The sequence below is a fragment of the Echinops telfairi genome, unplaced genomic scaffold (assembly GCF_000313985.2).
Source record: "Echinops telfairi isolate 266 unplaced genomic scaffold, ASM31398v2 ScPeMD7_9;HRSCAF=40, whole genome shotgun sequence".
Taxonomy (NCBI): Eukaryota; Metazoa; Chordata; class Mammalia; order Afrosoricida; family Tenrecidae; genus Echinops; species Echinops telfairi.
The window spans coordinates 22,740,777-22,752,322 of NW_022103906.1; the positions used below are offsets into that span (position 1 = coordinate 22,740,777).

Here is an 11,546-nt window from a genome sequence, read left to right on the forward strand (position 1 = left end):
AAAGAGAAAGGCCTCAACTAGACGGATGGACACAGCGGCTGCAGCAATGGGCTCAGGCACAGGAGCAAGGGTGTGGATGGCACAGGAGCAGTGTTTCCTTAAAGTTGTGCACAGGGTTACTGTGGGTTGGAACCAACTTGACGGCACCTAACAACAACAACACCAACAACAACAAGTCATCTATTTTGTCTTCCACGGTGTGTGCCTCCTCTGTTATATCTGGTACTCCATGTATGCCCTGCAATAGGGCCTTTACCTTTGTCCCAGTTTTCACATCGACGATCCTGACAGCTCTGGGGCTTACATTTAGGGCTCTACTCCATCTTGAGTTTGTTTTTTTTGCAGGGGTTTGGTGTTGGTTTTTTTTCATTTTTCTACAGATGGAAATCCAATTTTTCCAGCACCATTTGTTGAAGAGGGTGTCCCTTTCCCATCTGATGGTTTTTGGCCCTTTGTTTAAAAAATCAGTTGTCTGTAGATGGATGCTTGTATTTCTGGCTTCCTATCCTGTTCCATTGGTCTATGTGTCCATCACAATATCAGTACCAGGGAGTGTTGACTACTGTGGCTGTGTAACAGATTTTGAGGGTGGGTAGTGCAAGACCTCCTTCTTTTTGAGAAGTTCTTTACTTACCTCAGGCCCTTTCCCTTTCCATATGAAGTTGCTTGTTTTCCATTTCTTTAAAGAATGATATTGGGATTTGCATCAGAATTGCAATGTATTTATAGGTTTCTTTAGGTAGTAAGGACACTGTCACAATATTAAGTCTTCCTGTCCATGAACACAAGATATTCCATTTGTCTATGTCTCTTTTGTTTCTTGTAGTAATGTTCTGTAGTTTTCTTTGTACAGGTCTTTTGTTTATTCAGTTAGATTTATTCCTAGGTATTTCATCTTTGGGTAGCTGTGGTAGTTACATAATCTGTTGTAAATTTGAGACTTAACAGTGAAGTGGTGGAGTTTAGCCTTTCAAGCAGGTTGCAGCTTGATGACCTCATTTGGAGGCACTAAGGAGATAAATAGCTCGCTGAAGGTGGAACACAGGCTCACTCCCTGTGAGACATTCCTGTTGAGAAGACACATGGAGCTACGCTGCAGCCCTGGAGCTGGAGGAGCCATTTGGAGACCCCTATCAGCTTGTAAATTCTTCCATTGCCACTGGATCCACAAGAGTTTCCACACACTGGCCTGTGATCTTCCTACATTTGGAGTCACTGCATGTGTTGTGTAAGTCTAAAGAGGAATTTACAGACTGGTATTCGACGTATGAGCTTATATCATACTTATGGGCTTCAACTGGACTGGGCTGGAATGCTTTCTTAATATACAATTACTCTTTGATATAAAGTTCTCTATTACACACATGAGTGTCCATGAATTTGTTTCTCTAGTCTACCCAGACTAACACAGTAGCTATTGTAATTGGTATTGATTTCTTGATTTTTTAAATTTGTCATTAGAAATATATATTCACAAGATATAATGATATATTGTTTTGTGATTAATCACTATGCTTTAATTATGGACAATTTGTAACAATGAAAATACATTCTGCCTATCTGATAATTGCATGATGATTTATAACAGTAGCAACATTGCAGTTATGAAGTAGCAATGAAAATAATTTTATGGTTGGGGGTCACCACCACATGAAGGCCCTGCATGAAGGGGTTGCGGCATTAGGAAGATTGAGAACCTATAGGACCAGGTAGAACTGCCCCTGTGAGGTTCTGAGACTGTATGTCTTTGTGGGAGTTGAAAGTCCTGTTTTTGCCCTGGGAAGTGTGGTGGGGGTTTCGAATTGCTGACCTCGTGGTTAGCAGCCCAATTTCTTGATTTTTTTTTTTTGAGCTTTCTCACTGAATCCATTTGATTTCTGCTTTTAATCTTGTATCCTGCTACTTTACCAAATCCCTCAATTTTTTCCAAAAGTCTTTTGGTGGAATCCTTGGGGTTCTCTGTAAAATCATGTCTTCTGAAAAGAGTCAAAACTTCGTTTCTTCTTTGCCCCGTTGTATTCCCTTGACTCATTTTTGTTGTCTAATGATTCTGGCTAGGACTTCCAACACAGTGTGAAATTAGAGTCGTGATAAGGGGCACCCTTGTGCAGTCCTCATGTTCATGAAAGAGGTTCTCATTTCCCCCCCAATGAATGTGATATTAGCCTCTTCCCCCCCTGGTATATGGCTTTTATTATGTTTAGGAATTCACTGTCTAGTCCTGTCTTACTGACTGGTTTTATTAGGCATGGCGGTTGGATGTTGTCAGGTGCTTTTTCTGCATCTATTGATGTGATTATGTGGTTCCTATTCCTTATCTTCCTTTTGTGGTGAATTACATTGATTGGTTTTGAATGCTGAACCAGCTTTGCATCCCTGGTATGAATCCCACTTGGTCGTGATGAATAATTGTTTTGATATGTTGTTGGATTCTATTGGCCAGAAGTGTGTTGAGCATTTTTGCATCTAGATTCATGAGCGTGTTTAGTTTTCTTTGTAGGGTCTTAGCCTAGTTTTGGAATCAGGGTCATGTTGGTTTCATAGACTGAGTTTGAAGATTTTCTGTTACTCATTTTTACATTAGTGACAGCTCTTCTCTGAATAATTGGTAGAATTAATCGGTGAAGCCATCTGCTCCTGGGCTTTTCTTGTTTAGAAATTTTTTGTTGACCTTCTCTATATCTTCTTTTGTTATGAGTCTATTCAGATTTTCTACATCCATCTGTGTTAAATTGGGTAAATGGTGTGTTTGTAGATATTTGTCCATTTCTTCTAGATTATCAAACTTGTTGGAGTACAGTATTTCCTAGTACTGTGTTATTATTCCTTTTATTTCATCTTTATCTCTATGGTTTCTTTTCTCCTGTTGTTGGAGGGCTTGTGTTGTTGCCCTTGTTCTAGTTGTTGGAGGTGTTGTGTTAAGGTGTGGATTTTGGATTTCTCCTCTTTTTTCATGTGTGAATCAATTGCTGTAAAATTGTCCTCTGATAACAGCTTTTGCTATGTCCCAATGGTTCTGGTATGATGTGTTATCATTATGGTTTGTTTCTAGAAACTTCTTAATTTCACCTCTTATTTGATATATTAACCAGTCATTTTTAAGTAGCATTTTATTTGGTCTCCATGTGTTTGTCTTTATGCTCCTGTTCTTTCTGCTGTTCATTTTTAGCTTTCTACTGTTGTGATCTGAGAAAATGAATGTTAGGATCTCAGTGTTTTTGAATTTGTTGAAGCTTGCATTGTGGATAGTACATGATCTATTCTAGAGTATGTGCCATGTGCTCTGGTGAAGAACACACATTGTGTTGTTGCTGGGTCGAGTGCACTGTGTATGTCTAGGATGCGGAGCTGGTGGATTGTGCTGTTTAGCTTTTCTGTTTCTTTATTGAGTTTCTTTCCTGATGATATGTCTTTCTTTGAGGGTGGTTTGTTGAAGCCTCTTAGTCTCCTTTGTTGAGCTATTTATTCCTGTTTTCAGTTCTGTGAGAATTTGATTGATGTATGCTGAGAGTCTTCTGTTGGTTATGTGTGTTTATTAGGGTTATATCCTCTGGGTATACTGTTCCTTTAATCATTATGTACTGTCCATTTAGTCTCTCCTTACATTATTGCCTTGAGGCCTATTTTATCAGAGATCAATATTGCTACACTTGCCTTTTTATGGTTACCATTGGCTCTGTGGATTTTTTCCCCATCCTTTAATTTTTATTTGTCTTTGAGTTTAAGGGTGTCTTGTGTAGGCAACATATATATGGGTTTTCTTTTCTAACCCAATCTGTTACTCTCTTTTGACTGGTGTATTTGATCCATTGACATTTGGTGCCATTATTAATATATGTGTGTTTGCTGCTGTCATTTTGCTGTTTGTATTTGGTGTCCTTTTCTTTATACATATTTTGTGTGCGTGGCTTTATTGGTGTTTTTGTTCCTCCTCTACTTCTATGAGGGAACCCCCCCCAAAACGGCAAAGAGCTCCATTGGGTGGATCTTTTATAGTGCACATTTTCCCCACTAGGCAAGCTTCGAGCAACTTGCTCTGAGTTCATGCACCCAATGGCATCACTTGGGAAGGTTCTCTCTGGTCACAGTGAATTTTTTCATAAAAGCAGTTTTGCTCAAACCTCGTTTTTTGTGATGACTGATTTAAGAGAACAGTGTGCGGATGTGAAATTTGTTTCCTGCTCGGGAAAAATGCCACAGAAACTATTGTGATGTTGAACACAGCTTACAGGACAGTGTTATGGGAAAAACTCAAGTGTACAAGTGGTTTTCTTGTTTCAAAAACGGTGAAATATCGATTGATGGCAAGCTTCATTCTGGATATCCATCAACTCCTCAAATGGATGAAAATGTTAACTTGTAGGGCATTTGGAGTTCATTCCACCAGGTCATACTGTTAACCAAGCTTTCGATTTAGAGGTTCTGAGAATATAGCGTAGCAGTGTATGACAATAAAAGGCCTGAGTTGTGGCAGACGGGGGATAGGTTTTGCCACCACAATAATGCACCTGCTCATGCAGCCATCTCAGTGCTCCAGTTTGTTTGGTTTTTGGGGGGAGAGGGAAGACAGCATGCCTCTGTTTCTGAATGCACCTATTCACCTGAACTCACTCCATGCAACATCTTTTTGTTTCTGAAAATGAAGAGGGTCACAAAAAGAGCAATTTGAAGAGATGAAGAAGAAAAAAAAAACGAGGGAGGTGCTGTCAGCCATCCAAATAGATGAATTTGAAAAACCGTTTCCAAGAATGGAATTGCAGATTTGACAAATGAATGAAGTATAATAGAGAGGTCTTTGAAGGTGATAATGTTGTTGTGTAAAAAAAACTTAATACATAGCTTTGAAAAAAAATTACATTGTTTTTGGGGTCCCCCTTCATATGTTGTTTTGAGTGCTGCTTTCATCATGGTTTCTGGGTTTTATTGTCCTTTCTGTTGACCTAAAGTTTTTCTCCTGTTGTTGATTCTCTGTCCATATGATCTGGTTAATATATTTTGTAATGCTGGTCTTGTTTTTGTAAATTCTTTATTTTTCCTTGTTTGGAAGTATCTTTATTTCTCCCTCATATCTGAGGGATAATTTTGCTGGATATAGGATTCTTGGTTGGCAGTTATTTTCTTTCAGCGTTTTTATATGTCAGCCTATTGTCTTCTTATCTTCATAGTTTCCATTGAGAAATCTGAGCTTCTGCGTATTGGTTTTCCTTTGTAGGTGACTGTTTCGTTTTCTCTAGCTGCCATTGGGATCCTCTCTTTTTGCTTCAAAGGGGATATTTTGATTACAATATGTCGTAATGTTTTTCTTTTGAGATCTAGCCTATTTGTAGTTTTCTTGACTTCTTGAATAGTTATTGTCTCCTCTTTTGTGATGCTGGGGAAATTTTCTTTGATGATTTCTCACATTATTTTCTCTGCCACTTTTTTCATTTCTTATTCTTTTTGATAGTGTCCCATATCATTCTCAGGTGTTTTTGGTTTTTTTTCATTCTTTCTTGTTTGTTTTGTTTGTTTGTTTGTTGTTGATTGTTTCTCTCATTGATTGCATTCACAGTGATTCTCTTTGACCACACTGATTTGATTTCCCCCTTCTCTCATTCTATTCCTCAGGTCTTTTGCTATGTTGTCTAATTCTGTTATTTAATTGTTTGTATTTGGCATTCCTTTTGGTTTAAGGATTTTGGTTTTTCATTTATTCCCCAATGTTCTCATGAGCAGACTCTTGATAGAACCCGAACGTCATTCTTCTGACTTTTACATCTTGCAATTTCATGCCCTCTTCTTCAGAGTGATTTTCCCAGAGTGATTTTGATTTGGGATGATTTCCATTTTTGTGTGTGTTTGTATTTCTTGATTTCTCTGGCTTATCATGGTTTCCTGCTGTTTCCTTGGCATCATTATAGCACAGCATTTCGTGATATGAGAGATAAAGGGTCACGTAGAGGTAGTCGGCTCTGTTTCGGTTTGTGGTAGGGATGGAATAGCAGTTGGGAAATATATGATGGTGAAGTGGAGAAAAGGGAGAGAGATAGGTAAATGAGATGGGTAGTGAGGAAGAATAGTGAGAATAAAATAATAATAATAAGCAGCTTTCTGTATGGCAACAAATAATGGAGAGATGTATTTTATGAAGGGTAATCAGAATTAATAAGTTCTACTGAATTATATTTTAGGACAATAAAGAGAGAGTGCAGAAAAAGATGATGGGTGATTATGCAGGAAGAAAAATGACCAAAGAAGAAAGTCTCCGATTGGCTAATTTCTGTTGTATGGAAATGTGAATGCAGGTGTGTCAGGGAACTCAGTCTGGGAATGAGAGAGCCCTTGTTTGGGTGGGTTTGCTGGGACCTAAAGGACGGTCTATGGCAGTGGTTCTCAACCTTCCTCATGTCTCCACCCTGTAATACAGTTCCTCATGTTGTGGTGACCCCCCCAACCATAAAATTATTCTCATTGCTACTTCGTCACTGTCATTTTGCTACTGTGATGAATCAGATGACCCCTGTGAAAGGGCCGTTTGACCCCCAAAGGGGTCGAGACCCACAGGTTGAGAACTGCTGGTCTATTGACTAGGAGGAATGGGTATTATCAGGAGGGTGGGGCTGACCCAGAAGAGGGCACTGGAAAAGGAAGTGAGAGAGAACTCTAAAGATATGAGCCCACTGTAAAAGAACAAAGGTACAAAACCCAAAGAAAATAATATGAAGTAGAAGATAAAACTGTGCCTGTGAGTGGGGGGGTCCCCCTCTTTGATAGCTTTATTTTGTGAATACATGTGCTGTGTAAGGAAGGGTGCTACTGAGGGGGAGGGCACCAGAGACTAAAGTAGGAAAGAAGGAGGCAAGGGGGTGTGTGAAAAGTTAAGCTTGGGTACTGATTACGTATGTAGCATGCTGCCCACACAGAGCTATTTCCCAGATGCCAGTGAGCAGAGAGGTTTGACTGCTTGGGTTGTCTCAGGGGCTGGAAAAATAAGAGGTAAGAGGTTTGACTGGGCTGGGAAGAACGGGGTTCACAGAAGCAGCTGGACAGTGGTAAAAGGGGGGTTACTTATTCATCTGCAGTGAACAATTTCACATGTTTCTCACCCTATCAAAAAGATCCTACTTCTAGATCTGGCTGACATCTGTTGATCTCCCAACTCACAGCACCTAGCAACAGGATCAAAGCTCCTTTTCAATTTTACAATCCCTAACTGGGATGGCTGTAAATATTTATGGGACTACATAGCCTCATCTTAGGCTACATAGGGTAGTTATAAGTCAGAGTTGATTGACCGGCAGTTTGTTTTGTTTTATGAGAAGGGATAGAGTTCTCAGAAAGCAAGGTGAGCATGAATTTACTGACGCTTGTTTACTAATCTGCAGTGAAGTCAGAACTGACTTGATGGCCGTAACTTTGAGGGGTTTGTTTTGTTTTGATTTTTAGTAAACTCTAACCCCTTCTCCACTTCTACCTCCACCCACTCCCTCCCCCATCTGCAAACCTACTCACCAGTGTAAGTTATACAAAAAGCAGCTATAAGCTTTACACAATTGATGTGTGTATGGATTGGGATAACAGTTGTATGAGCCCCTAATAAAATGGTTTTAAAATTTTTTAAAAATTAAAAATAAATAAAATAACTCTAAAAAAAAAAAAGCAGCTATAAATAGAAAACTGAGCACATACGTAAAGGGACGTGGACTGAAGAGGACAGTGTCTGAAGAGGACAGGGGCAGATGAGTCTACAAGGCCAGGGATGCAAAGAATGGCTGCAAGAGACAACACAAGCCTTCCCCTGAATTTGGACTTCTAGCCTCCTTAATTGGGAGAAAATAATCTTCTGTTCTTTAAATTCACCCACTGTGGTATTCTGTTCAGCTGCACTAAGACCTAAGACGGGCTTTAAACTTGTCATTGACAGAGCTCGTTGAGGCCTGGCGACCCTTGTGCCCAGGCTGTTAGTCTTACACATATGAATACAGATGGCCACGGTGATCATGTGACCTGCCCATGACCAACTTTGGAGGACCTGGTCTTCGGACTCCTGAGTGTAATTATAGTGTAGAAGTCAGAGTGACTGGTGGGTTTTAACCCCTGACCTGGTGTTTAACAGCCTAGTGTCTAACCCACAGCACCACCAGGGCTCTTATATCTTTAGCAACCACACACACACACACACACATACACACACACACACACATACACACATTATTACATGTGTGTGTAAAGCAAATAAAAATTGACCAAACTTCCTGCCATTTAGTTGATTCTGACTCATGGTGATCCAGTAGGACAGGGTAGAACTGCCACTGTGGATTTCCAAGATGATAACTTTTTAAAAAGAAGTAGAAAGCGTCATCTTTCTCTCTCAGAGAAGTTGGTGTTTTCAAACTACTGACCTTGAGGTTAGCAGCCCAAGGCGTAATCACTATGCCGCTACATGTAGTTCAATGAACAATGACTAACCAAGAAAGGAAAAAGACACTGATTTGGTAGACAACATGTCAGGAGTCCTGCTAAACCAGAAGTTCCGTACTTAAATGTTTGATGCTATATACTGTTTTTAAAAATTTGCATATAGGATAACTCTCATTTGTGAAAGTGTTTTTGTGTATATGAGTGTTTATGTGTGTATGAGAGAGAGAGAGAGGGATGAGAATTCATAATACATGATTAAGTAGTGAAACTAACTCAGTCAATATACTAAAGCATGCTGCCCTCTCAGGTGGACGGGAATACATGTTATTTTGTGTTTTTATATCATCTTCCCTAAACTTGCCTACATTTTCTAGAACAAAGGTGATTTATAATAAAAGGAAAGGGGTTAAGGGGAGCTTGAGGGCTAGCTCTCAAACCAATGGGTCAAGCAGGAATACAAAACAGTATCTGAGAGTTTCGAGCCTGAAGAAAAGCCCAGGTTTTGGAGAGCGGGTGAAGTGGATATTTGGTGCATTCTGGAATGGGATCATCCTGACCTACTTTGTCTTCACAGGTCTCAACGAACTCTTCTGAAACAGATATTGGGAAAGAAGCCAGGAAGACAATTGCTACCCCTATCAAATGCCCGCCAGGTGCGTTCCAGCAGGAGCCTCGCCCTCGCAGTTGCTGTGTCTCCTAGTCCCAGTGTGCCAGACACTGCACTAGTGGACACTGCCCTCAGAGGGTTTCCTTTCTGGGGCACCGAAACAAAAGTTCAACAGGACGGAGGCATGATGAGCACTGGGTAGGGCCACAGAGGATGTGTGAGACAGAGACAGGATCCGTGAGGAGTGGTGACTCTGGGCTGACATACAAAGATGGGCAAGGCCCATGGTGCAATGAGTGAGGCCAGACACCCTGGAACACCAGGAAGAAGGGTCTCAGGTTGGCAGGAGGTTGGCTTTTCAAACAGACAGGAGACCTTTTGTGAGAGTAGGGGGCTGTGAAGCCGGGGCTCACGTGTCTCCAGATTGCACAGGGCAAGGGGCTTGGGTTTTATCTGGGGATTAATCTAAGTCCTTTAGAAGTTTAGGGAGGGAATTGATAGGATCTAATTTGCTTTCTTTTTATGTGGCCATTCTTGAATTGAAAGTGGGGGAGAGTAGAAGAAAATGGAGTTCCTTCCATGAATTATTGTGAAGTGGGTGGAGTCAGATTTAGGTCAGTATGTGTCACACAGGTGTGGCATACTATGCGATTGTGTGTCTATGTTTATATACTGATTGTGTGAGCATGGGGAATGTTGGCAGTTGCCACACCTGGAGGGGTTGTTGATCTTAATTTTACCTTGCATATTTCTTTCCCCACTTATATAAAATTGAAATGGACATGTCTTGTACAAGGACTTCCACTGACAATGCAGGAGAACTTCAGACACCTACTGCTATAATCCATAGAAGAAAGGGTTCTGACTAGGATGGTGAATACGAAGAACTCACAAGATGCTTTGGGTAGAGCTGTTAGAACATGCCAGTGGATTGCAAGTGAAGAGTGAGGGCAAGAAAGGCATTAAACAGCATTGTTTGGATTTGATCTGAGTCTCCAAAAGAATGGTATGTGGTCAGAGCTAGGGGTACACACCGGGGGTTGTCAGCATACACGTGGTTTTGGAAGCCCCAGCATTGAGTGGGTCACTCAGGAAGAGGTTGCAGGAGCTGAAAAAGGGAAAGTGCAAGACTAGCTTGAGGACATTGGTCTGGGGAGACTGGATCAGCAAAGGGGCTGAGAAGGAATGGACAGGACATGGAGAGTAGGAAAGTAAGGGAATACTCCAATCAAGAAGATGGGGTCACCTTAGCAAACACCACTGAGCTGAGAACTCTCTCAAATTACATTTCTGTTTTTCTGAATGGGGATCTTTTCATGAGAAAGAGGTCATGTGTATTGTTTTTCTTATGAACTTTTCTTTCAGTGTTTCTATTAGTTGTTATATTTCTTACTACTGAGTGTATGCATTTCTTAGATCAAGAGCATTATGCTTTTAAAATGACAATAATCCAATATAGAAAGAATCGAGGACATGAACAGACCCGTCAGCAAAGATTTTTTTTAAATCATTTTATTGGGGGCTCGTACAACTCATCACAATCCATACATCCATACATTGTGTGTCAAGCACATTTGTACAGTTGTTGCCCTTATCATTTTCAAAACCAGCAAAGAAGATTTTCAGGCATCCAATAAACATGTGAAGAAATGCTCATAGTCATTAGCCATGTGAGAGCTATCCCATCGTCCTAGCATCCATAGCAAAGTCCCACAAAATAACAAATACTAACAGGGGTATGGAAAAACTAGAACCCTGTACACTGTTGGTGGGGCTGTGAAATGGTGCAAACACTCTGGAATGTGATAGGGCACATCTTCAAACAATTGGGAATGGAAATATTATAGGACTCAGCAAATCCTCTCCTTGGTTTATAGCCTAGAGAAATAAGAGTTGAGACACAAACACATATATGCACACCTGTGTTCATTTTAATACTGTATATAATAGCAACACAACTTAAATGCCCAGCAGTGGAAGAATGGGTAAACACTGCTGTATCCACCCAATGGAATACTACACAACATTAAAGAATAATTGTGAATCTGCAAAACCCCTCATAATATGGATAAGCTGGAGGGTATTATGCTGAGTGAGTTCAATCCACCACAAAAGGACAAATACTGTATGAGGACACTATTAGAAAAGTCAAGACTAGATTCTCACACTAAAATAAGCCTTTTTTGATAGCTACCAGGGATGAGAAAGGGAGGGAGAGGAATTCATGGATTACAGGGAAGACAAGTGTGAACTTGGATGAAAGGGAAAGAGTAGGACTTGCAGCAAGGTGGTGAACTAGGTGAATAAGCTACATAGTCAATCTACAGGAAAGACACAGGAGACCTACTGAAACAGATACAGGTGATAATGCTGGAACCCTGAGCTTCAGCGGGAAGGATAGAGAAGTAGGTTAAATCCTGGCTAGGAGGAGAAGTGGCCTGATAGGGCTAGGTCATGAACCTTAGACCAGTCAACCCGCTCTCGTCTTCTCCTTTTTCCCCTGTAAACCAAGTCCACAGGTGTCAGTGGCCAAACTCAA

The 11,546-nt window shown here is 40.6% G+C and overlaps 1 protein-coding gene across 1 annotated transcript in view; it reads left to right on the plus strand.

Moving 5' to 3' along the window:
- Positions 1-11,546, plus strand: part of TNFRSF10B (TNF receptor superfamily member 10b) — a 45,748-nt gene that overhangs the window by 18,276 nt on the left and 15,926 nt on the right. The window contains 1 exon segment of the mRNA XM_045286847.1: positions 8,975-9,053. Within this exon segment, the coding sequence (XP_045142782.1) occupies positions 8,975-9,053 (79 nt within the window).